General features: G+C 37.2%; 1 protein-coding gene and 1 long non-coding RNA gene across 8 annotated transcripts in view; one reads left to right on the top strand and one right to left on the bottom strand.

The window, feature by feature from the left end:
- Positions 1-15727, bottom strand: part of POT1 (protection of telomeres 1) — a 114608-nt gene extending 98881 nt beyond the window's left edge. For 4 of the 7 annotated variants that reach the window (XM_050785052.1, XM_050785053.1, XM_050785054.1 and 1 more), the window contains exons 1-2: positions 5392-6662; positions 382-454 (exon numbers count right to left, since the gene is read on the bottom strand). Coding sequence is in view for 3 of the 7 variants with exons in the window: in XM_050785048.1 (XP_050641005.1) it covers positions 382-454; positions 14651-14773 (196 nt within the window). In the remaining 4 variants the exon portion in view is untranslated. Of the gene's footprint in view, positions 1-381; positions 455-5391; positions 6663-14650; positions 14836-15306; positions 15604-15637 lie in introns of those variants that run through there. The other 3 variants (XM_050785048.1, XM_050785047.1, XM_050785049.1) reach the window with 3 other exon arrangements.
- Positions 15728-15767: 40 nt separating this feature from the next.
- On the top strand, positions 15768-26544 carry LOC126951175 (uncharacterized). The gene is made up of 2 exons (XR_007724374.1): positions 15768-15859; positions 26202-26544. It is a non-coding gene; the product is annotated as an uncharacterized LOC126951175 (long non-coding RNA).
- The last annotated feature ends 821 nt before the right edge of the window (positions 26545-27365 follow it).

Here is a 27365-nt window from a genome sequence, read left to right as displayed (position 1 = left end):
ACCTAGTTAACAAGTACATCTATGTAACAAGTAACATGTTGAAAGCCAAGTTTTAAGACAGTTAAGCTGCTAAGATGTTTAAGTCACATAAGTGAAACTAGAAGCAGGAACACCAGTTAGCTACTGCAATGGTCTAGGTATGCGAGTAAAGGGCCATGAAGTAGAATAGAAGAAATGGGAGGGAAAGGGAAGGGATATTTGGGAAAAACTTTGCTAGAAGAAAGACTAACTTTTCATTCTATAAATTTTCATACTACTACTAATGTACTACCTGTCAGAAATGATTTATATGTATGTGTGTACATACACACACATATATATGAAGTCACATATTTGTATATTACAGGGAAAAAGTAGAAATAGTTTGCTTATACTATATACCTTGTAGTCCAATCTGCAAAACAGCTGTTTTATTTCCACGATAAGTTAAAGAAGAGATAAGTGAAAGTTTTCCCTGAAATGAGAAAAAAAAATAGTTACAAAGAAAAGTCAAATGAGTTTATAATGAAACCAAGATATAAATAAAAATTAGAATTTTTATAGCAACAGTTTTATCTTTCAAGAAGTCAAAGTACTGTGTTCAGGTAACTATTTTAAGACAAGGAACAGTGCTGAATTCGTTTTTCTAGGGAAAAATCAGGTCTACAAATACTTCAAGGTTTATAATATAATTTCTTAAGTAATCCTATTAGGTAGGTACTATGAGTTCCTTATTTTGCCAATAATTAGATCAACTTTCCCTGGCTTTGTTTTAATCTGTAATATTGTTCTCTAAAAAATAATAAAATGATGTTTGCTCCTAGAAAGAAATGAAAACTTAATAAAGATTTAGAAATGCAAAACAGAAATATCATAAATATAGTGTGGACAAATCTACAGATTAAGACGTAAGTACAGTTTAGTCTTTGTTCAGCTTCTGAAACTAACCAGCTCTGTCAGTTTAAAAAAAGTTATTTGAGTCTCAGATAAAATGAACTGTTTAATCTGGTTTCTGTAAATAAAATTTAAAAATAGATCCTATTAGCCTCCCAGGTTAATATTCCAGACTTTGATACAGCTAACAAAAAATACATCAATTTTACTTATAAAATAGAACTCAATTTTACTTATAGGAACATAAATAAAAATATGGTTATCAACAATGCATAATGATTTACAGTCAAAAGCAAAAGTAGTTACATTTAGAAGATAGAAAGCTGAAAAAAAGTAACAACGACAAAAAGTTAAACAATCTGTAAATCTCAAAACTTTTCTTGACCCAGAAGTGTTGAGGTGACAGGGCAACCAACTAAGCAGAAATCTGAGAAAAGCAGGGTACTTCTAATGAGAATAAAACAACTGTTTTATTTCTGTCATAAGTTAAAGAAGAGATAAGTGAAAGATTTCCCTGAAATGAAAAAAAAAAAATAGTTACAAAGAAAAGCCAAAGTTTATAATCACACCAAGATATAAATAAAATTTTTATAGCAACTTGCTTACCTAAATGACAAATGTTCCCAGATATCTGTAAGAAAAATTCATCTAACACTTTTAATGAATTGCTAGAGGCCAAGTATGGGGCAATGAAAACACATGGAGCCCCGGAGCTGCAAACACAGGGGAATTCATATTCATTTACATGCGCTTCTCCACAGACCTGACAAGGTTCAGGACAGAAGTAGGGCAATGGCAGCAGCAGTTACTGCACGAAAGGCAGGAAACTCTGCTTGGATCTTTCTCCTCTTTCTTTCAGAACAAAGGCCTTAAAATGCTGGGAGAAGGGCAAAAAAACATGTCAACCCACGACTATTGGTGGAAACCCACTGCAGCTGAAAGGGAAGAACAGAAAAAAAAAACCTTCTATCCCTGTTAGGGGTGGGCAGGAACAGGTACATAGGTGAAAGGCCCAGACCTATACAGCTAGAGGCAAAGCAGGATCATTGAAAAGGCCCCACTCACAAGACCCGGGACCTACTGCTACCAAGACAGGCTTCATCAGTACAGAGAACATCTACCAATTAAAGGCTAACCAGTACCTAGTAAAAAGTAACATAGTCTACTACTGGAAGAGAAGACCTGGAGCAGGGAGAGAGACCTTATTTGAGGCAAAGCACAGAGGAAAGATCTAAAACTAAGGATGGGGAAGACAAAAGAAAAATCCTCTAGTCGACCAGCTCTGATCCTACATACAAAGTAACTTTAGAGGAATATGAAGCCTCTAGTGCATTGAAGAACCAACAACAACAAATCCCAAACCTAACTCTACCCCTGACTAGATGAACTCAATGCACCACACTAAAGGCCTAGCACAAAGAAAGACCTACACATGCCCAGAAATAAAAACTACCTCAATTTCCACTGTCCTACACAAGACGTATAGCTTTGAACAATAACAACATATGAGACATACAAAAAAGGCAAGAAAAAACACAAAGCAATCAAGAGAACCACAATCAATCAGATTAAATGACAACTTAATCAGGAGGGGTAAAGTTGAATAGCTGCCCTATATAAACTCCTAGATGCATCATTTCAACCTTCCTCACTGAGAGTACAAGAAATCCCCTTCACATAGCAGGAAGACATCTGGCCCTCACTGCATCGCTCTGAATGGGGAGAATGGGCAGGGAGTTATTGCTGAGATATGCTGAAATGGAGCAGTTGCTGAGAATAATATAATTATGTGGTGCTTAACAACAGGGATACATTCTGAAACATGTGTTGTCAGGCAATTTCATCTTTGTGTGAACATCAGAGTATGCCTAAACCAACCTACATGGTATAGCCTACTATACACCGAGGCTATACAATATAGCCTATTGCTTTTAAGCTATAAACCTGCACAACATATACTGTATTAAATACTGTAGGCAATTATAAGACAATTGTAAGTATGTATCTAAACATATACAAACCTAGAAAAGGTAGAGTAAAAACACAGTACTATGATCTTATGGGACGGACCACCATCATATATGCAGTGCATTGTAGACTGAGATATCGTATACACTGCATAACTGTGATAAGAGTCTGACTCTACAAATTCTGTTTGCTTTTAGGACAAAAATGAATTAGTATAGATATAAAAAACATAACACATCCTGTTATGGACTGAATTGTGTTCTCCCAAATTTCAGGTTGAAGCTCTAACCCCCAATAACTTTGAATTTGACTGTATTTGGAGACAGGGCCATTAAAGAGGTAGTTTGGTTAAAAAGAGGCCATTAGAATGTGCCCTAATCCAGTCTGACTGGTGACCTCAAAAGAGAATGGGACATACAGAAAGATACCAGAGTCTCGGGCAAGCACAGAGAAAAAGCCAGGTGAAGACACAGCAAGAAGGTGAGCATCTGTAAGCCAAGGAGAGACCTCAGAAGAAACCAATCTTGCGGCCACTCTGATACTGATCTTCTAGCCTTCAGAACTATGAGAAAAATAAACGTTTAAGCCACCCAATCTGTGGTACTTTGTTATGGCTGACCTGACAAACAAATATACACTTCTTAAAAACTGGGGATTTTCTAAGCTCAGTGACCCTCAGATGTGCTACAAACTTCATGTGCACATTATGTACCTGGCCCTGCCCCCATGGGACTTGGGGAGGAAAGAAGAACCAGTGCAAACATGAAGTTCATGTTCCCTGCTGTGCCAATAAGTAATATACTACCTAAATCTATTTGGGTGCCTTGCCTCCTTAACAGCTGAATCTAGAGAAGTGTAGCATGTCAGCCTACGAGCTATATCATATACTGTTGCTTAGGAACTATTTGAACACTTGACATTTACTCAAATGAAATGAAAACCTATGTTCAGATAAAAATCTGTACATATATATTTACAGTTGTATTATTCACCATCACAAAAACTGGAAAGAATCCAAATATTCCTACACTGCGCAAGGGATGAATAGGCTGCAACAAAATTCTAATCACCAACAGAAAGAAATACTACTGAAAAAAAACAACCTGAAAGAATGTCAAATGCATCATACTAAGTGAAAGAAGCCAGATGCAAAAGGTTACATGCTGTATAATGCCATTTATATGACATTCTTGAAAAACAAAAATACAATGCCAGGAAATTGGTAAGCGGTCATGAGTGGTTAGAGTTGGCAAAGTAGCTAACTATAAAATTCTAGAAGGTGATGAACTATTTGATTGTGATTGTGGTTACATACACATTTGCACATATTTGTCAAAACTCATAGAAGTCTACACAAAAAACAGAATGTAGCACTAAAATCCATTTAATAAAATTCAAAAAACATTGACATCTGCAGATTAGAAAAGGGTATGTAAGTACACAATAGAGAGCTGAAAAATGATTCCAATATGTAAAAGAACACAAATACCTCAATCTTTTTTTTAAAAAAACGAGCATTCTACATAGCAATCTGTTAACCATGAGAAATACATAAAAGGTATTTCCTAGTTTTAGCCCTACTAGATACTAACATGTTCACTTATAGCTAAAAGAATTCGTTAATAAAAATGTTAAAATTGGACAGGGGTGATAGCTCATGCCTGTAATCCCAGCACTTTGACAGGTCAAGGTGGGAGGATTGCTTGAGGGTGCAGAGTTTGAGACCAGCCTGGGGAACACAGAAAGACCCTGCCCTCTAGTAGGAACAAAAATAAAATAAGAACTTAGTAAGCTGTCATAGTATTTAACATCTCTATATCAAGCATACAAAACAATAAAAGTATGTCAAAATTAGATGCAGCTTGGAAATAATCCTTATCAATGATATGTCAAAAAGGAATCAAATCATGGCACTTTATTAATAAATACAAGTATACAAGAAATATCACACTAATTGACCAGATGTAAAATACGTTGAGAATGCTAACAAGCATTTGATAATAATTTAAATGCAATTAAGTAGAAAAGACCAACTGTAATTCATAACACTTCATTTAATAAGAAAGAAAATTCCAGGAAAATAAATAGAAATAAAAATTAAAAAGAAATAGGTGAGTAAAATGTGTTACAAACAAATGTCTACATGAAAAATATAGACAAGCAAAACTGAAATGTAGATTTCTTTTTATTATCAGATATATTTTATCCCTCACTCCCTCAACTAAAATTAAAACACTCACTAAAAATGCATCCAGAATATTGGATATGGCAGACAAAAGGTTCAGTGAACTCAAAGAGAGAGCAACAGAAATTACTCAACTGAAAATCCTCTCTGCCACACAAATAAAACACAGTAAAAGAGAAAGGAACAGAATCTCAGAGATCTGTGTTACAGTATTAAACAGCCTAATACGACATACACATGTAATTGGCATCCCAAAAACAGAAAAGGGTAATAATGTGGCAGAAAAAATATATTTCAAGAAATATTATCCAATAATTTCCCAAATTTGATGAAAAACACTGAATAAATCCAAGAAGCTCACTTACCCACAGAGAAGAAATTCAAAGAAAGAGCATACTTAAGCACATGCCAGTCCAACTGCTTAAACTAAAAGATAAAATAGAAAGGGGACAGTAAAAAAAATGCAAATCACATACAAAACAATAGAAGCCAGAAAGCAGTGAACTGGTATCTCTACAGTCCTAAAAGAAAAAAAAAGTCAACACAGAATTCTATATCCAATAAATACATCCCTCAAAACAAACATGAAATAAAGGCATTTTCAAACGAATGAAAGCTAAGAGAAGTTATCTCCAGCTGAAATATATGAAATGGCAGATGTTTTTCAAGATGAAGGGAAATAATGCCCAGATAAAAATGGATCTACAGGTAAAAATGAAGAACACCAGAAATGGTAAATATGTCAGTAAATATAAAGACCATATTTTTTCCTTCTTTTAATTTCCTTTAGACTCATTGTTTAAAGCAAAAGTAGTAAAGTAAGGTAGAGTTTATAATACACGTACATGTAAAAAATATAACAGCTCAATGAACAGGGGAGTGAGTAAATGGAATTTCACTATTATAAGATTCTTATATTTGTCAAGGGAAGAAAAAAGCAGGACATGAGAAATAACAACTGTACCATGGGGAATGGTACAATAGTAGCTGTAAGTATACCTTAGTAAGGATGCATATTGTTAGCACTATCATAACCACTAAAGGAACAAAACAGGTGTTGTTCAAAGCCAATGGAGAAAATAAAATAGAATAAAAAATATTTAACCCAAAAGAACTCAGGAATGAAAACAAAAAACAAGAAAAACAAAGGGAACTCAAATCGTTTCATAGACAAACAAAACCATATCAATAATTATTTTAAATAAGTTGACTATGCTGATTAAATAGTAGGACTGTCAGACTGGATTAAAAAAACATGATCTTGTTATATGCTAAGAGATAATTAAAATACTAAACCATAAATAAGTTGAAAAAGAAAGGAAATGTTGATACACTCTTAATATAAGGCCACACTACCAAAGGCACCAAAAATCAAAGCCAAAGTATCTTAACCAACAACATATACACATCTTCAGAAAACATTTCTTCCCTACAAATGCAATTTCAAAAAAAAAAAGGACCAAGTAATTGCTACACCAGATGCGCAGATATCAAAGGAAGGGCACAGAAAACATGAAAAAGCAGAGAAATACGACATCGCTAAAAGACCACAACAATTATCTAGCAATAGATATCAATTTTAAAAAATTCCTCAAAATGCCAGATAAAGAATCCAAACTAGTGATTTTAAAGAAGTTTAATGAGATGCAAGAGAAATCTGAAAACCAATACAAAGAAATCAGAAAATCAATTCAGGTTATGAATGAGAGATTTACCAATGAAACAGAGATCTTTAAAAAAACAAGAAAGAAAAAAAATGGAAACCATGAATTAAAAAATTGAAGAAAATACAAAATATATTCAAAAGATTCAATAACAGATTAGACCAAGCAAAAGAAAGAATCTCAGAACCTGAAGACAGAACGAAATTTTGAAATAATGCAGTCAGGCAAAAATAGGAAAAAGTATAAAAAGGAATGAGCAAAGCCTTTTGAGATGTCCAGGACTACATAAAGCAAACAAACGTATGAATTATCAGTATTCCTAAGGAGAAAGAGAGATTAGAAAGTTTAAAAAACCTATTTAAGGAAATAATCAATGAAAACTTCTAAAGTCTAGGAAGAGTTAGACATCCAGATACAGGAAGCCCAGCTATCCCGAGGAAAATACACTGCAAAAAGGACTTCACCATAGCATATTATATTCATAACATGTAAAGTCAAAGTTTAAAAAAAAAATTTTAAAATTACCAAGAGAAAAGCATCTATCTAGTCACCTATAAAGAAAACACTATAAAACTAACTGGACTTTTCAACAAAAATCTTACAGGCCAAAAGGGAATGGATGGCATTTTCAAAGTGCTCGAAAAAAAGAAAAAAAAAAAGTAAGCCAAAATTTTATATATTGCCAGAAGAAGCTTAATAAAAGAGATATAAAAAATTTCCTAGACAAGCAAATGTTATGCCCAGACCGTATTCCCCGAAGAAGACCACCAGAGTCCTGAGTCAAAGCTAAGCAGCAAGGATCTTTATTACAGGTTCGAACCTGGAACTCTCCCTCGCTCGTGAAACGAGACGGGCAGGAGAGCTCCCCAAGTGAGCTCCCAACAATGTTATATATTCTAAGGACAGTAGGCATAGAATTATTACACAAATCAGAGGTATGATTGGCTAGAGTTTGAACAAAGCGATTTGGCAAACTATGATTGGTTCCCGCCATTTCTGATATTTCAGTACAACCCTTGAGGCGGATGAGCAGTTTTACACAAAGGCAGTTAATTATATTGCGTCAGGTTGCACAACCAGTTTATGGCTACCTTGCTTAAACATTCCTTGTGACCTGGCTATCTTACTTATACATTCCTTGTGACCTGGCTATCTTACTTAAACATTCCTTGTGACCTGGCCATCTTACTTAAACATTCCTTGTGACCTGGCCTCAGAAAGAAAAACATGTACTTACAGAACTTACGAAACCTTTGGTACGTGCATGGAGCAGAACAAAGAGTTTAGCAACATCGGGGGGAAAGGGAGGGCGCGCATTTCTGTATCTTTGTGTCCTTTCACAAACAATGTGGGATTCAGTAGAGAAAAAAGTAGAAAGATCACAAATTAACACACTAGCATCACACCTCAATGAAACTAGAAAAAAAAAGAACAAATTAAACTCAAGAGTTAGCAGAAGCAAAGAAATAACAAAGATCAGAGCAAAACTAAATGAACAATAACCAAAAACAACAACAAAAAAACCCAAAGGATCAATGAGACAAAAAGTTGGTTATTTAAAGAGAGAAATAAAATTGATGAACTATCAGCTAGACTAACCAAGAAAAGGAGAGAAGAGATCCAAATAAAATTAGAGAGGAAAAAGGAGACATTACAACTGATACCACAGAAATTCTAAAGGTAATCAGAGACTATTATGTATAACTATATGCCCATAAACTAGAAAACATAGAAAAAATGGATAAATTGCTGGTGTTATGCCCAGACCGTTTGTTCCCCAAAGAAGACCACCAGAGTCCAGAGTCAAAGCCAAGCGGCAAGGATCTTTTACTGCAAGTTCGAACTTGGTCCCTCCCTTCCACAGCATACAAGAGGGCCTCGAACAATGCGAGTGCTTGCTTTTTATAGCCCGATGTAAACAGGATATGTAAAGTTACAGGGGAACAAGGGAATTCTTTTGGTTACAACATTACAATTGGTTAACATTATACATTTAGCATTTTTTATTGGTTCCCGCTGTGCCCTTATCGGAGATTTCCCAGGTGGTGTTTTTCTAAAGTTGAGAGAGATATGGAGGAATGTGTTTGTGCTGGGCTCAGGAAGTTGGGAGATATATGGAGGAATGTGCCTGGTTTCTTTTTACTGGAAACATATGACCTCCCAAGATTGACCCAGGAAGAAACAGAATTCCTGAACAGATCAATGATGATAGCAAGACTGCATAGTAATACAAAAAAAAAATCCCAATAAAACAAAGTCCAGGACCAGATGGATTCACAGCCTAGATGTACAAAACACAAAAAGAGCTAACACCAATCCACCTGAAACTATTCCAAAACTACTGAGGAGGGAATTCTCCCTAACTCATTCTACAAGGTCAGAATCACCCTGATATCAAAACCAGACAAAGGCACACAAAACAAAAACTACAGACTAGTGTCATGCGCATCCGTGTGAAGAGACCACCAAACAGGCTTTGTGTGAGCAACATGGCTGTTTATTTCACCTGGGTGCAGGTGGGCTGAGTCTGAAAAGAGTCAGCGAAGGGAGATAAGGGTGGGGCCATTTTATAGGATTTGGGTAGGTAAAGGAAAATTACAGTCAAAGGGGGGTTGTTCTCTGGCAGGCAGGAGTGGGGGGTCACAAGGTGCTCAGTGGGGGAGCTTTTTGAGCCAAGATGAGCCAGGATGAGCCAGGAAAAGGAATTTCACAAGATAATATCATCCCTTAAGGCAAGGACTGGCCATTTTCACTTCTTTTGTGGTGAAATGTCATCAGTTAAGGCAGGGCATTTGCACTTCTTTTGTGATTCTTCAGTTACTTCAGGCCATCTGGGCGTATATGTGCAAGTCACAGGGGATGCGATGGCTTGGCTTGGGCTCAGAGGTCTGACAACTAGTATCTCTGATGACAGACACGCAAAATTATCAACAAAATAATAGCAAATTGAATCCAACAGCATGTCAAAAAGATCACACACCACGATCAAGTGAGACTTATCTCAGGGATGCAAGGATAGTTCAACATACACAAATCAATAAGTGTCATACACCACATAAACAGAATTAAGGACAAAAACCAGATGATCATCCCAACCGATGAAGAAAAAGCATTTGACAAAATTCATCTTTCATTCATGACAAAACTCCTCAACAAACCAGACACAGAAGGAACATCCCTCAACATAATAAAGGCCATGTATGACAAATCCACAGCCAACATAATACTGAATTGGGGAAAGGTTGAAAAGATTCCCTCTAAGAATTGGAACAAGATAAGGATACCCACTTTCACCTCTCTTATTCAATATAGTACTGCAAGTCCTAGCCAGAAAAATCAGGCAAGAGAAAAAAACAAAAGGCATCCAAATTGGAAAAGAAGTAGTCAAATTATCATGGTTGGCTAATGATATGATCTTGTATACAGAAAACCCTCAAGACTCCAACAAAAATCTCTTAGATTGATAAATTAAGTAAAGCTTCAAGATACAATATCAATGTACAAAAATCAGTAGTGTTTCTATACACCAATAAAAAGCTAGCTGAGGATCAAGAATGCAATCCCATTCACAACAGCTGCAAAAATAAAATAAAATACCTAGGAATATACTTAACTAACAAGGTGAAAGATCTCTGCAAGGAAAACTACAAAGGACGGATGAAAGAAATTGCAAACAACATTAAAAAAATGGAAAAACATCTCATGCTGGTGGATCAGAAGAATTAATATTATTAAAATGAACATACCACCCAAAGCTACAGGTTCGATGCAAACCTTATCAAATTACTGATGTCATTCTTCACAGAATTAGAAGAAAACAATGATAAAGTTCATATGGAACCAAAAAAGAGGCCAAATTGCCGAAGCAATTCTAATCAAAAAGAACAATGGTGGAGGTACACATTGCCTCACTTCAAAACATATTACAAGGCAACCAAAATAGTACGGTAGTAGTATAAAAATGGAGACACAGATAAATGGAACAAAACAGAGAAACGAGAAATAAAGTCACATACTTACAGCCAACTGATCTATGACAAAGATGGCAAGAACACTACACTGGGGAAAAGACAAACTTTTCAATTAATGGTGCTGGGAAAACTGGATTGCCACATGCATAAGAGTGAAACTGGACTCGTATATGTCACCATATATGAAAATAAACTTAAGATGGATTAAACATTTAAATGCAAGACCCAAAACTATAAAAATACTAGAAGAAAACCTAGGAAAAACTCTTTTAGATATTGGTTTAGGCAAACAATTCATGACTGTAGGGGTGGCCTGCCCCTCCACACCTGTAGGCGTTTCTCATTAGGTGGAATGAGAGACGTGAGAAAAGAAATAAGACACAAAGTATAGAGAAAGAAAAAGTGGGCCCAGGGGACCGGCGCTCAGCATGCAGAGGATCCATGCCAGCACCGGTCTCTGAGTTCCCTCAGTATTTACTGATCATTATCTTTACCATCTTAGAAAAAGGGAAGTGACAGGATAATAGGATCAATCATAGGGAGAAGGTCAGCAGTAAGACAGGCGAGTAAAGATCTCTGTGACAGAAGTTTAAGGAAAAATGCCATGCCTTGATATGCATATGTAAACATCTCCATAAACCTTTTTAGTGCATAAAGAGCAGCATGACGCTAGCAAGTCCCGCCTTTCGCCCTAAGGCAGTTTTTCCTTTCTCAGTAAACGGAACAGACAATCGGGTTTTACACCGAGGTGTTGTTCCATTGCCCAGGGATGGGCAGGAGACAGATGCTTTTCTCTATCTCAATTGCCAAGAGGCTTCTTTCCTCTTACACTAGTCCTCCTCAGCACAGACCCTTCACGGGTGTCAGGCTGGGGGACGATCAGATCTTTCCCTTCCCATGAGGCCATATTTCAGACTATCACATGGGGAGAAACCTTGGACAATACTTAGCTTTCCTAGGCAGAGGTACCTGCGACCTTTGGCAGTGTACGCGTCCGAGTACTTGAGATTAAGAGAATGGTGATGACTTTTAACCAGCAAGCTGCCTTCAGGCACTTGTTTAACAAAGCACACCCTGCACAGCCCAAAATCCGTTAAACCTTGAGTCACCACAGCACATGTCTCTTGCAAGGACAAGGTTGGGGGTAGGGTCACAGATTAACAGCATCTCAAATACAGAACAAAATGGAGTCTCTTATGTCTACTTCTTTCTATATAGACACAGTAACAGTCTGATCTTTCTTTTCTTTTCCCCACAATGACTAAGACCTCAAAAGTGCAGGCAATAAAAACACAAATAGACAAATGGAACTTAATTAAATTAAAAAGCTTCTGTGCTACAAAAGAAATAATCAGAATGAACAATCTCTGGAATGAGAGAAAATATTTGCAAACTATGCATTCAACAGGGGACTAATATCCAGATTTTACAAGAGACTCAACCAAAAAACCCCAAATAATCCCATTAAAAAGTAGGCTAAGGACATGAATAGACATTTTTCAAAAGAAGATAAACAGCCAACGAGCACATGAGAAAATTTTCAATATAACTAATCATCAGTAAAATGCAGATTAAACTACAATGAAATATCACCTTACACCAATCAGAATGGGTACTAAAAAAACAAAAACATGACATTGGGGTGCAAAGAAAAAGGAACTGTTTTACGCTGTTGGCGAGAACACACATTACTACAACCTCTATGGAAAATAGTACAGTGAGTTCTCAAAGAACTAAAAGTAGAACTACCATTTGATCCAGCAATCCCACTACTGGGTATCTACCCAAAGGAAAAGAAATCATTAAATAAAAAAGAGACCTGCACTCATATGTATACCACAGTGGTATTCAAAATCACAAAGATATGGAATCAACCAAAGTGTACATCAATGGAGGACTGGATTTAAAAAGTCATATAGATACACAATACTATTTAGACATTAAAAAGAATGAAATTGTCTTTCACAGCAACATGGATAGAAATGGAGACCTTTATCTTAAATGAAACAACTGAGACACAAAGAGAAATACTGCATGTTCTCACTCAAAAATGTAAGCTAAATAATGAGTACACATGGAAGCAGAGTGTAGAAAGATGGACAATGGAAACTTGGAGGGGTAGGGGATTAGCAGTGGAGTGGATGATGGGAGGTTGCTTGGTGGGTACAAGCTGCATTGCTCCAGGGACAGATGCACTGAAGGCACTTACTTCACCACAATGCTATATATCAATGTAGCAAAACTGCACTTGTTTCCCATACATATTTACAAAACAAATTTTTAAAAAATTGCTTAAATTATCAAAAGTATCACAACTCATTTCTTGAAAGACATTTTCTGCTTTCATTTTTTCACCTGACATATTCAATCCTCACACTACCGAAAAATGAATTTGCTTCTTAGTGTTTAAACAAAACTAACCTTTCCAAGTGATCAATAATTTCTTGGTTATTAGAATGAACAGATACTTTTCAGACCTTTGGGCATCTAATGGCAACATAATGCTCTGGTTAGTGGCAAAGACAATGGGCATGTAAATCACTGCTCAGCCACTTACTGGCTATTAGACCTTGAATAAATTACTGAACCTGTGTTTGTTTCCCAGCTATAAAATGAGAATAATATTTAGGGTTCTCAGGACTAAGAGATTACATATACAAAGCATTTAGGAGAGTGCCTACTAAACAGCAATCTATACAAGTGTTACTGAAACTTGCTTTCTTATGTATCAAAGACACCACTCTCTCCTGAGTTTCTTCCTCCTTCTCTAGACCATCTCTGCTTCCTATTCATGCTACTTTCTTTCACTGACTCCTTCAACATGGTTCTCTTCTCTTCTATGCTTTGGCTCAAACCCATCTAAATTAGAGACCCTCTGGGCTTCAAACTCCCCAATCCATTTGCCTACCGGACACTACTATTTATACATCTCTGAAGACCTTTCAAATTTGTCCAAATTGAACTCCCTAAATGTTTCTCCCTAAATGTGTACCCCCTATTTTCTTCTCCTGGCTGGCTAGGAATTAGAAACAGAAGTTTCCTGAATTTCTCTTTGCCACTCTAGTCTAATTGCTCTCTAAGACCTGCTGATTCTGCTTCTTTATCCTGTCAAGTCTAAAGCAAATCATCTATATTCAAATTCCTGCTCTACTACATTTTATCAATACAATCTCAAGCAAATTGCTTAATCTTTCTGAAATACAGCATCTTTAATAACAGTACCTACTGTCATAGGTCTTTCTGATGATTAAATAATACATGTAAAGCACTTAAAACACTACCTAACGTACGGAAAAAAATGCAACGAATGTTAACTTTAGGTATTATTATTACTATCTTTTTTCAATCTCCTTTCCAGCATCCCCTCTGCCACTGGCCCAGATCATCATCAACTCTCATCTAAATTACTGTAATTGCCTCTTAACATCTTTCCACTAATCTTGCCTTCTCCAATATACCCTCTACCTAGAAGCAAAGTTTTTTGAACTCAAAGTAAATCATGTTTTTCTCCTGCTAAAACCTACCAAAAACTTCCCATAGTTTTTAGAGTAACATCCAAATTCCTCAATATGCACATAAGAACTGTTTTTTACACCAAAGGAAGGTACAGCACAGTCTGTTATCCCGCAAGTTGCAGCTCAACCTTCCTGATCTGTCAGAACCAAAAGCTCTCATACTCACATATCACAATGCTAATAACACACCTATTAATTTTAACTGGAGATCAGGTGATTGTCAGACCCCACAGAAATGTGATGACCTTTAGTTCAGGGACTACACTTCTTCATCTTTGTACCTCAGAAACTTACTCCAATGTTTCACGAATTTTCTCATTGTTTGCTAAATACTGAAAAACGTATTGAAATATTCAATCTCAAATGTTATGACAAAGACAAAAACCATACCTAAAGCAGTTCTCATAAACTCAACATTTAAAAACTGCATTCCTTTTAGTAGGAAAAAGCATTCTGAGTTACAGAAATTCTTACCTGAATATATTTCTTGCTATAATTGTAACCTGGCTGTAGGGATCCGAAATCTACTTTACGTAATTTACTCAGCGGCTGAACTTCAGGCACCCCATTGACTTCCTTTATTAATTCAAGTGGCATATCAGTTCTTCTTCACACTGATGTCCAAAGCAAATTCAACTAGGGAATCTGACAACTTGCTGCTGAAGATACAAAACCAGTGTTTTATCCAAAATGCAGTCAATAATTTGCTTTAAGTCTCTTTGACTTAGTTATGTTTTTCCTTATTATGGTTAACACGGTTCAGGGTTGGGGGTGACAGGAGGATGGATTATTTTACGATTTTATTGCAAAGATCAATACAGGACATTCTTCCACGGAACTGAAACTTAACCATTTTCTACTAAGCTGCGTATTTAAAGTACCTCTAAAAAGCAAGTTTTAAAATCTGTAACAATGTCACTAACAGACGCCTTTAACATTGCGCTTTAAAATGTAAAAGTTATTGGGGAAGAGGGAAGCTGAAAAATCCTGGGTTTTTTTTTTGTTTAACCCCCACGGGAGCTGTAATATTGTATAGGCAAATTGTGCACCAAAAGCTTCGTACTCCAAGATGTTTCTGTGGCCTCCTCCCTTCACCCCCTAAATAAACTAAAAAACAAAAATTACTGAACTGAGATAAACTTGAGCATCGTAGGCTCCACCTTATTTGCAGACCTCTTGACTGGGACACTCACTAGTGTCGATATCCAATTTTAATGTTTGCGCACCAACCTTCCCCCAAGCCACCTGAGCTCTGTGAGGGCGGGGACTTGGACTTAACTCTGCTCCTCCCAAAACACCAAGAAAGATGTTGAACACAGTAGGATCGAGATAAACACTCGTAAGAAAAAGTGTCTCTCTGCGACAATTACATCAAATTTGGATCTAAACTAATTCAATCCCGGGCCCCTTCCGTCTGGTACCCACTCAACGAACACACCAAACCTTACAAATTTTACTCACCCGCAGTTTAGAAAGAACCCTAGGAAGAGTTTAGACTGGCGCGCACGTGACGTCACTCGTACGCTGACGGTCCAGCTCCACGCATGCGTGCAGGATCCCTGGGCATAGCAGCTAGTTTTCCGCCCGCGGCGGCAAGCTCGGTAACGGTTCACACACTGACGGCGCCTGGAGGTTTGGCGAAATATTGACAGGATGCGGCGCCAACGGGAGCGGAGGGCCAAGGTACAGGCCCCGCCCAGTCCGGTCACATTTCCGGAATTCACGCCGCTCCCCTTAGCTCCGCCCCCAGTCGCTTTCCAGCTTGCGTGGCGGGAGGCACGTTCAGGGCAAGTGGGCGGGTCCGCTGGGCAGGGTTTCAGCTTCCGTTTGGTAGATTGGAAGCTTATGCAGGCAGAGCCTTTCTTTTAATGTCCAGTTCTCTTCCCCGAAGAAGTAGGCACCTACTGCAGTCTTTATAAGGAAGCATTTACAAGGATAACAGTGTTATTTGAGAGTTTCTATAGTAATTTCTGGCATTGGCATTAATGCCACCATTGAGTCTTGCTATTTACAGACAGATTTGTAACCTTATCATTGTTTTATAGGGCTATGATATTGTGGTATAATTAATAGTTATAAATTATAGGTTTATTATAGTTTATTTAATATTTATTATAACTTATAGTTGGTAAGTATTATCATTTATCATTTATAATGATAAATTGTTAAACTGAATCCTCTGCTAATTTCAGATATATGCCTTCAATCATTTAAGTGAAACCATCCTAGCGTGAAACTAAATGTAATAAAGAATTTACATTAATATTTCCAAGAGTAATTTGAACTAAAATATCTTCTTTATATACATATTTGTAGGAGGATATAGCTAACTTTTTTTTCTTTGATACGGAATCTGGCTCTGTCGCCAGGCTGGAGTGCAATGGCGCGATCTCAGCTAACTGCAACCTCTGCCTCCCGGGTTCAAACAATTCTCCTGCCTCAGCTTCCCGAGTAGCTGGGATTACAGGCGCAGGCCACCATGCCCGGCTAATTTTTGTATTTTTTTAGTAGAGACGGGTTTCACCATTTTGGCTAGGCTGGTCTCGAACTCATGACCTTGTGATCCGCCCAGCTTGGCCTCCCAAAGTGCTGGGATTACAGACGTGAGCCAGCGGGCCCAGCCAGCTATGTTTAAAGTGCCTTTTTTATCAACAGGAAGCATTCAGTGTGAGCCCATCTCCCATTTCCCCTCCCCATCCCTGTAGTTATATCCCATGCAGAAGCCAGGGGTGACAAGAGTATGAACTCAGGAGTTGTCCATTTGAGGAAAACTGTAGGGAAAGTTTAGATGCTATCCTTCCAACTCTGGCTGCATCCACCTGTGAAATACTGTTCTTTCTTTCTATGTGAAGTCCTCCACATGGGCTTTGGACCCTGACCACTTTCATCTCCCTTCCATCATCATCAATATATTTTCTCTCAATGTATTTTAAGCTTTTCTTCTTTATTCATTCTTTCCTGTCACCATTTAAACACATTCTCCCAGGCTCTTGCTCTGTCGCCCGGGCTGGAGTGCAGTGGCAAGATGATAGCTCACTGCAGCCTGGAACTCCTGGGCTCAAGCAATCCTCTGGCCTCAGCCTTTTAAGTAGCTGGGACCACAGGCACAGGCCACCACACCCGGCCAATTTTTTTAAAAAAATTTGTGGAGACGAGTTCTCACTATGTTGCCCAGTTGGTCTCACACTCCTCTGTGAGTGTTAAATATTTGTTGAATGAACAAATGCTGAGGAAAACTGTTTATCTTACTTCTGACTTCCACCCCTCCATCTACCCCTGCCCAGCACCACCCCATTACACTTAAACTGCCCTTAGAAAAACCACTGAAGAACTCTTTGTTGCTAACCCAAAAGGACATTTTTAGTCTCATATTTTTGAAAACATTCTTTGTGCTACAACATGGTCCTAGTTTTCCTTTTACTTTCTACCAACTGAATCTTTTAAAATTTCTCATAATCTGTTTAGCCGATAAGTATCCCTGTTCTATAGAATGTGATGAAGATATCTAATAGAGGTATACTAAGTCCTTTTATTTTGTTAAAGTGGTTGTTCTCAGTTCCTGTGGGACACAACACTTCCTACACGTCCAAGTAACTTCCAATCTTATTTCTTCTGCATAATCTCCCAATTAGTGGCAGAGGCTCCAGAGCCTGTAATGCTTTACCTCACGTTAGTAATTAGTTTCCACAGATGAAGAAAATTGCTCATGAATATACAGTACAATTTAAGATAATAAGAGAGGAAAAAAAGAGATTGAATCAACTGAATAAGGCAATGAAGACATATTAATGCCAAAACAATCCATTACTGTTATTCTATGCCTGTTGAAGCAGCGTAAAAAAGCTACTCTAAGGCTAACAATTAATGTAATTGTTATTAGAAGTCATGACCTTTAAAGGTGCAATGAAAAAAGTTTTTATATAAAATCTACAATGTGAAAATGTTCAATTTTAAGAAAAGTTAAAATTAAATTTTTGTTAATAAATAATGAAGACCAAAAGCGGAATGGGTAATTTTTTAAGTGATGTATAAATATAAGGATTCAGTACAGTTATTATAAATCAAAATGAAAGAAATTAATCTGCAAATTTCTGACACATCTTCCCTGTCATAACATTTTCATATTATCCTTTACTATTTACTTATTAATGTCTAAATGTAAAATTGAATTCCTAACATGTCCGGCGCTTCAAATTCATTTCCTTTGCATTAATTGTGGGGTGATTAACCCATTCCTATTTGCAGTTGATCTGTCCTGCAAGCCATTGTCATCAGGTTGCATTTCTAGAGCCTGACAGTATCATCTTCTTACTCCTGAGATTTTTCTAGCAATAATAGCTAGGCTACATTAGTTGGAGTTCATTTCCTTGTATCAAATAGTCTTTCTGCCCAATCCTAATGAACATCTAAAATGGATTTGTAAAGTCCTATTTCAATAAAGCATCAAATTTTTATATTGTTATGTAGCTGAACCAGGAGATAAATCAAACATAAATTTTTCTCAAATGTATGTTTAAGTTCTAAATTTAAATGGTAAAGCACGTAATAATTCATTGCATATTAGGAAGAAAATAAAGATATTTTTAAAACATAATATTAGGTACTACAAATTGAGAAAACATTAGTGTCCATTGAAGAGGTCTCCCAAAAGCTTTTGTACTTTAATAATAAATCTTTTTAATTTATTATTTTAAAATATCCTAGGCCAGGCACAGTGGCTCACACCTGTAATCCCAGCACTTTGGGAGGCCAAGCCAAGCAGATCACGAGGTCAGGAGTTCGAGACCAGCCTGGCCAACATAGTGAAAACCTGTCTCTACTAAAAATACAAAAAATTAGCCGGGTGTGGTAGTAGGCACCTGTAATCCCAGCTACTCGGGGGGCTGAGGCGGGACAATCGCTTGAACCTGGGAGGTGGGGTTGCAGTGAGCTGAGATCACGCCATTGCACTCCAGCCCCAGCAACAGTGCGAGACTCCATCTCAAGAAAAAAGAAAAAAAAATCCTCATCAGTTACAAAATTGTCTTTCCTTCAATTGCTACTCATTTTAAGAATTGTCCAAGAAAAGAATAAAATAACCTAGATTCAAATTTTAATTATAAACTATAAGTAGGTCAATATATTATAGTGTATTGAGTTGTATAAATGAATTACAAATATGAACTTTCTCTTGTTCAAAGACTATTAGAAATGTATGACTTCCCCAAAAATATACATGTTTCCTCATATACCTCATGTATAACATTTTCTCTTTCTATATATATATATATATTTTTTTATTTTGAGACAGGGTCTCACTCTGTTGCCCTGGCTGGCATACAGTGGGAAGATCATACCTCTCACCGTATCCTCAATCTCCCAGACTCAAGTGATCCTCCCACTTCAGCTTCTTGAGTAGCTGGGGTTTTAGGCAGGCAACATTGTGCCCCACTAATTATTTTTAGCAGACGTGAAGTCTCACTATGCTGCCCAGGCTGGTCACAAACTCCGGGTTCAAGTGACCCTCCCACCTTGGCCTCCCAAAATGCTGGGATTACAGACGTGAGCCACCATTTCTGATAACATTTTTTTAATATGTTAGAAAAAAGGTATTATGTAAACTTAATGAATATTCAGAGAACACTTACCACGTACCTGAAATTGAGCAGGGCCATGTAACAATAAGTTAAACACAACCAGGCGTGGCCCTACCTGATTTGGATCTTGCAGTGGAGACAGAACCTCTTTTCAAAATTCAGATAAACTGATGCAAAATTTTGATTATGATGTGAGATACAAAGAATAGTCATGGTACTAGGAAAGTATGTAATGGAAGAAACTGACCTAGATAGAAAGGTCACATTAGACCTTCCTGAGAAGTAAGAATTAAGCAGAGATGAAAATACAGCAATAAAATAAAGGCAAATTTTAGTTCTCTGTAGTACATTTCAGTCATAAAAACATATGGCTTCAAGCATAAAAAACTGTGGGCTAATCAATATATACATATTTTTTCTTATTCTTAAATACTCTCTAAACCCTGTTGCAGCCTTAATTTTGGTCTTCAGATCAAATTCATCACTTCTTTTGTTATCCCTAGGCTGTAGACTGCCACGGATATAGCCCTCATATAGGCAATGATTTTATGTGATCATGCTCAGATATTAGACACAAAAAAATACTCAGAGTGTGACTCTGGTGAAACTGGCTCATGTTAAACAAACTCACATTGATATTTTTAAAAACCTGGTAATACAAATGTATTAAATTCCAACCAAATGTTTTAAATTATTAGCTATATATCTGGAATATGGCATTATCTTCATATCAGTACTTATGAGGAACCAAATTATAAACACTTGGCTGTTGGGAAAGCATGGAATTTCGACACACACAATGTTTCATATGATCCTACAACCTAACATAATCAAGTCATGTGAGTTTGGTGTCATAGTCTACTGAAGAAATACATGTGGATGTTCACATTTGTGGTCAGGGCACCATCTCCCCTGAATGTTTGCCTCTCAAATGGTCTCTTTCCTAGGCATGTAATTAACCTTCTTCAGATGTGTCCTGTTTTCTTCTTTATTTTCTTTCTGTGCCTTGATTTGGATTAGAAATAAATTACAGCTATGGCTCCGGTAATATTTACAAGTGTTCGGCTATGCCATGTTCTTTCCCTTAGTTTTCTAACCCAATTTGTAAAATTCAAGACTCTGTATAATAACTGTAATCTCTCTAGTGATTCTGAAAAGACAGGGATCCCTTTCTTTAAATTTTCTCATCTATGGCATATAATTTTATTTTTATAGATGTATATTCACCTATTTCTAAGCACAGGGTAAGCCTTCAAGGCTTGTCAGTGAATTAGATGTTCTGCTGCTAAAAGTCAACCTGAGCACCCTCAAGACTCAGAGTTGGCTGTTTCCTGAGAATAAATAAAAGGCCCTGGCTCATCTCAATGCTATGACAAGAATGGGCACTTTCTTCTTCCAGCTCGCTTTCTTCCAGATCAGAGGATTCTTATAAGAATGTATGTGTTTTGTTGGGGAAAAAATCATTAATCCAAAGTTTAATCATCCCTTCAGTTTTACTTAAACTGTTTTTTAATTCAAATAAAATTTAAATTAATACTTTTAATTTAAAATATCATTTATGATTATTTTATTTTAAATTAACTCTGTCTTCCTGGCCAGTAGCTTAAGTCTAATTATATGTATTATACAGAGATATCTGAAATGATATTGATAAAATGTTCACACTGGTTATTGTTGAATGAAGAATTTAGATGACTAGCTGCTTTATCTTTTTTAATCAAAAGTTTTTTCACTGCTTTTATCACTTAGCCACATGACTAAAAATAACTAAACCAAAAGAAGTTTTTTGAAAGACTCATATTTAAGCAACCTCTAGTGGTAAAATTATCTGATAACCATATATACAACATTTTGGATGTTTATGCAGTTCACACGCCACTAAGAGCTGCCTTCCACACACACAAGTCTGTGTATGTAGCCATGTTGGTATTATGCACTTGATCCTCCTGTTCCATCCTGACTACAGGCTGGATCAAGATAATCACCTGATGATCACTTGACTCAGGAGGCAGCCAATCTATTGCCTGGATGGAGCCAGTTATAATCTGTTTCTTCAGAACCCAGTAAATTGGGCCACGCACAATGGCTCATGCCTATAATCCCAGCACTCTGGGAGGCCGAGGTGGGAGGATCATGAGGTCAAGACATCAAGACCATCCTGGCCAACATGGTGAAACCCCTATCTCTACCAAAAATACAAAACTTAGCTGGGTGTGGTGGTGCATGCCTGTAGTCCCAGTTACTCAGGAGGCTGAGGCAGAATCGCTTGAAGCTGGGAGGTGGAGGTTGCAGTGAGCCGACATGGCGCCACTTGCAATCCAGCCTGGCGGCAGAGCGAGACTCCGTCTCAAAAAATAAAGATAAAATAAAAAAGAACCCAGTAAACGACTTTGGTCGTTTGTGTACAAGTGAGTTGGCCTTGGCACTTGATTTGCAAGGGCAAATAGGAGGCTAGGGTGGCCATTGTCCATAACAGCGTGAAGAGGCAGAAAAAAACAAACTGCAAAGAAGGATGAATCAGATACATACAGAGAAGCAAACCCAGACACCATGCAATCCCAGAGAAAAAGACAGAGTAGTTTGCTGGGTTCTTAGTATCTTCAGTATCTTTGATACAGTTCTTCAAAAGGAGTTAAATGTCCTTCAAAAGGAGTTAAAACTCTAGGTTCCATGTGACACTTTTGAATTCCACCAGTACTTACTGGTTTTTGTTAAGTTTCTGTTACTTGCAACCAGTAGCATTGTGACAGATAACACTCAGGAATTTCTACTGGCTTTCATCTTAAAATGTGTACAGAATCAGACCAATGCATATCACCTCCACCACCACCACCGCGATCCAAATCAACATACCCTCTGGACTGGATTGCTGCAATAGCATCCTAGAGGGTCCCCCTGATTCTTTACTCTTCACTTCCTGCCCATGCACAATTATTTGTCCATTCTCATCAAGAACAGCAGGTCAGATCATTTGCTCCTCTGCTCAGAACACTACAAGGGTTCTGCAATACTGTCAGGGTCAAAGTCAAAGTCCTTTAAGTGATCGAATCCCTCTGCTATCCTTCTGAGTTTACCCCTTATGTTCACTCACTTGAGATAGACTGGCTTCCTTGCTGTTTATCTGGAGGCTTAGAGTGGAATGCTAGAATACTCTTCCCTTACTAATTCCCTCAATTACTTCAAGAATTTTCCTCAGATATAACCGTGTCAAAGAAGTCAAACTGACTACTGCATTTAAATTTGCACACACATCCCTCCGGAGTTTTGCTACCCTTCTCTTTTTCCCCAGAGCACTAGTCACCTTCTAACATACTGTAAAACCGACCCTTTTAATTGTGTTTCACACTGAAAGGTAAGCTCCACAGTAGTAGGAATTTCAGCCTGTTTTGTTCATTTGGCAGTCAATAATTACTTGATTAATGAATGGTTAAACACCATCCCTAATGATTCACTAACCAGTTCTCTCTCCAGTTGTCCACAGGCCGATGGACAACACATTTCATTAACTTCAATATAGCAATGCTTGGAAACCATCAGTAGGATGGACATGAAGAAAGACTGATTTTGGATAGACACCAGTGAGGTTATCTATGATGATGAAAAACACGCAAATTTCTTATTTATGCCAGAAAAGTAGAGAAGCTATATTATAAACATGAGCATTATATATATTTATTCCATGAATAACATGGAGAATCTGTATGGCCTATCAGTGATTCAAAGACCATATTTTGTAAATTACAAGTGAAATGAAAAAACTTTTGAGTGTAATGTAATGTCATACATTAGTCAAGATTCAAATTTTGTAAGTTTACATAGGCTAATAAAGACAAGTGATTTTTGAATTAGATAGTTTCTAATTAGAATGTTTAAACAAGAGGTCTATCTCCAGCACTCTTTGGAGATTAAGATCCCTCATGCCATCTTTTCTCTCAGCAACAGAGCATATTTTTTAATCAGGTTGGGTTACTTTTAAGCTCCTTTCTCACTACATCTGATGGGGTAATGGCTTAGAGTGAATGAAAACAAATACAATGAAAAGCCCTGTCTGAGAAATGCTGAGACAAGCCATGCACTAAGGGAAAAATGAACGGAAAGAAAATAAAAGCCTCAAAGTCAAATTAGCATAACAGAGGATCCAAGTATATGCAACAAGGCACAGACTAAGCAAGGACAGCCAAAATTTTCATAGTGGAGAGAAATGGGTCGTTTTCTAATTTTGAGCCATGCCATGTGGCACCTAGGTGACTCAGTATCTAAAAGGTACAAGGTTAAGATAGACTATCTCAACAGAGATAAGTTTTGGTTAAATTACACCAAATATATTTACTGATTTTTTTTTAAACCTGCATTTAGGAAAATTATTTTGAGTGATAATTCTGAGTGTTTATTCAGAAACACATTCTTTGACAAATCTGCTTATAGTAACAGCCAAGATCCTCCAGGTGCCTATGTGTGAGAAGAACTATGTTGCCTAAGAGAATGATTGGTTCTTCAGGTTTCTCTGTAAAGATGGGGAAGCAAGAGAAGAAGAAAAGAAACTGAACCAGAGAAACCAAGAGAGTATGCATGTTTCCCAGAGGAGATGCCACTCTTTGATGCCTATGCTGTGCCCGCATTCAACCCACTCAAAGCACACTAACATGGCACATGTATACATATGTAACAAACCTGCACATTGTGCACATGTACCCTAGAACATAAAGTATAATTTTAAAAAAAGAAAAAATCTTTAGAAAAGTTATCGAGCTCACAGAATGCTTAAGAATGAGTGAATTTTTTTTTTTTTTTTTTTTGAGACGGAGTCTCACGCTGTTGCCCAGGCTGGAGTGCAGTGGCGCGATCTCGGCTCACTGCAAGCTCCGCCTCCCGGGTTCCCGCCATTCTCCTGCCTCAGCCTCCTGAGTAGCTGGGACTACAGGCGCCCGCCACCGCGCCCGGCTAATTTTTTGTATTTTTAGTAGAGACGGGGTTTCACTGTGGTCTCGATCTCCTGACCTTGTGATCCGCCCGCCTCGGCCTCCCAAAGTGCTGGGATTACAGGCTTGAGCCACCGCGCCCGGCCAAGAATGAGTGAAATTTTTGAGAAAACCAGTGAGGAGCTTGATTTATGTCAGATTGCTGCATTTCTAGTTGACGCAGCACACACAAAAGGCACATGAAGAAAAAGAAAGAGAAAAAAAATTGCTGGAAATTAATAGACAGAAGTAGACTAGTCAAAGAGGATCTTTCAACTCCTTTACACTGTGGAGGTAGGGGTTTATGTCTTGCGTTCAATGTCCCCTTCATCTACATATCTTATATTTTATATCATGAAGATATGTCCTGGGAAAATCTGTAATAATGCCCACATCTACAGCCTCTTTTCTATGTAATCTTAGATGTTTAAAAAAGAGTTGATAGTTAATTTGTTTTGAAAAGTAATGAACCAGCTTTAAGCTGGAGAGCACAGAAGCAGACAGCAATTTGTTAGCCTGACATTTTTCTTTGTCTTCCTCCTGTTTTTTGAATGATCAACAATTGGCACAAATTTAGAAACTTTATAATGAATAGCTTTAAATAATGGAAAGATAATTAAGAGTTTGCATGATTTTTAAGTTCATTATGCTTATTTGGAGTAATTAGGAACCATTTGTTTCAGGGTGAAAACACACTTTTAACACAGAAAGACATTTTGTAACTTTGTCAGAACCTTCTTTTTAATTTAAATTAAATTTGCCTGTATTCATTACATTCATACACTTCTATGGGAAATGGGAAAGTCAATATATAGTCTCCTTGATGAAAACTGTGGGTAGCTTATTTATTTTTCACTTGTGTGCAATAATATTGAGACTTTCTATGGCTAAATATGAGTTTACCTTTCCTCCCCACAATTTGCCCATGAAAGACTATGTATTGTTAGAAGGATAAGTTTACAGCTACTGTATTAATTAGATAATAAAATCTCATTTGTGTTGTCCCTTTTAGCTAATTCTCAATAGTAAAAAATTACTCCAAGATATATTTTCTATGATTAGAGCAGAATAGAAGTGATTACTATATAATCGCATTTGAAAAACTTCAGTTTAATTAGGATATATTCAACCCAGAACTTGGCGTCAGAGTCTGGCACAGCCAAAGGAACAGAAGAGATGAAGAAAAAGAAATACTTTTGTACTCTTACTTATTTTCACATGAGGATGGTGTAAACCAGTCCTAAGTATACAGGCATGTTTGTTTAATAAACTCTTGTAAGTCTATTACACTGAAAGGAAATGTTAAAAAAGAAATGTATTCCTTTTGTCTTGTTGTTTATATCTGACCATCAATAATTTTCTACCTCTTCTAGATAATCTGTTAATTCTATCCATATTATACATCCAAATACTAATGATACTAATCTTGATCAATCTCCTCCTTCATTTTCCTCATAGTAAAAATGCTTCTTTTCTTTCCGTTTCGACCAGATACCCTTTATATCAAACCATGTATCCTGGAGCAGAAAAATCCTGTCTTCATTGCTACAGCTGCAGATTTCAGAAATGAGCATGTAACCAAATGCAGGCCAAAGAGATGTAAGGAAATACTTTCTGGAATTTCTAGAACATTTTTTTTTCTTTCTCTCTGGGGAAATATCATGGGAAATGAACCTCTCCTCTTCCTGATGCTGTGTGAGGAAATGTGTAATCCGATTATTCCTGGCAGCCATTCCATGACCAAAAGGGAGCCCAACTTAAGATGAAGCCAATCCTGTGGTTGGCTGAACAGAATGCCACGTAAATTTAAAAAATAAATAAAATCTGCAACTTTCATGGTAGTGGTAAGCCCTTACATGAACTAACCCTGAAATCTCATGTGTCTCTTAATTTCTACTTACAGGAACTAGAACATTTCCTTGTTATTTAAGTCAGTTTGAGTTTTTGGTTTTCTGTTACTGGCAGTAAAATAACAATCTCCTTTCAGTCAAACATCAGGAAATTCACAGTCTCATGACATCTAAAATCACTAATAATCTTTGCACTTAGTAAAAACTGGTACCAGATGGGAGAATACAGTAAATAAATGTATAGCACCTAAGTGTTCTGTACTTAACTTCTCATCCTTCCACTATCCAACAACAGCTTGACATTCCTTTGATAAATCACTCCCTTTCCACTCTTAGTGCAGTTTTATATGCTTATGACTTCCCAATTTTATATCTTCAGTTCTAGATATATACATCCCAAATTTGTATTTTTCATAAATTCCAGACTTGTATTTTCAACTGTGTATTAATTATTTCCACTTGCTCTCTAGAAGATATCTCCAGCTCTCAAACTTCCTACATACTTGTTGAGTGGCTTTGACCAAAATGCTGATAGTGATATGGACAATAAAGTCCAGGCTGAGATGGTCACAGATGGAGATGAGGAACTGGAGTAAAGGTCACTCGCTATGCAAAGAGACTGGTAGCATTTTGTCCCTGCACTAGAGATCTGTGGAACTTTGAACTTGAGAGATGATTTAGGGTATCTGGCAAAAGAAATTGTAATCGCCCAAGGGGTTCATTGCCCACTGCCTAGACAGAGCCGCTTCATCAAGACAGGGGAACTGCAATAGAGAACAAGTAATTCACGCAGAGCCGGCTGTGT

The sequence above is a fragment of the Macaca thibetana genome, chromosome 3, assembly GCF_024542745.1.
Source record: "Macaca thibetana thibetana isolate TM-01 chromosome 3, ASM2454274v1, whole genome shotgun sequence".
Lineage (NCBI taxonomy): Eukaryota > Metazoa > Chordata > Mammalia > Primates > Cercopithecidae > Macaca > Macaca thibetana.
The sequence above is the reverse complement of the archived record's forward strand: the minus strand, read 5'-3'. Positions and strand labels throughout refer to the sequence as shown.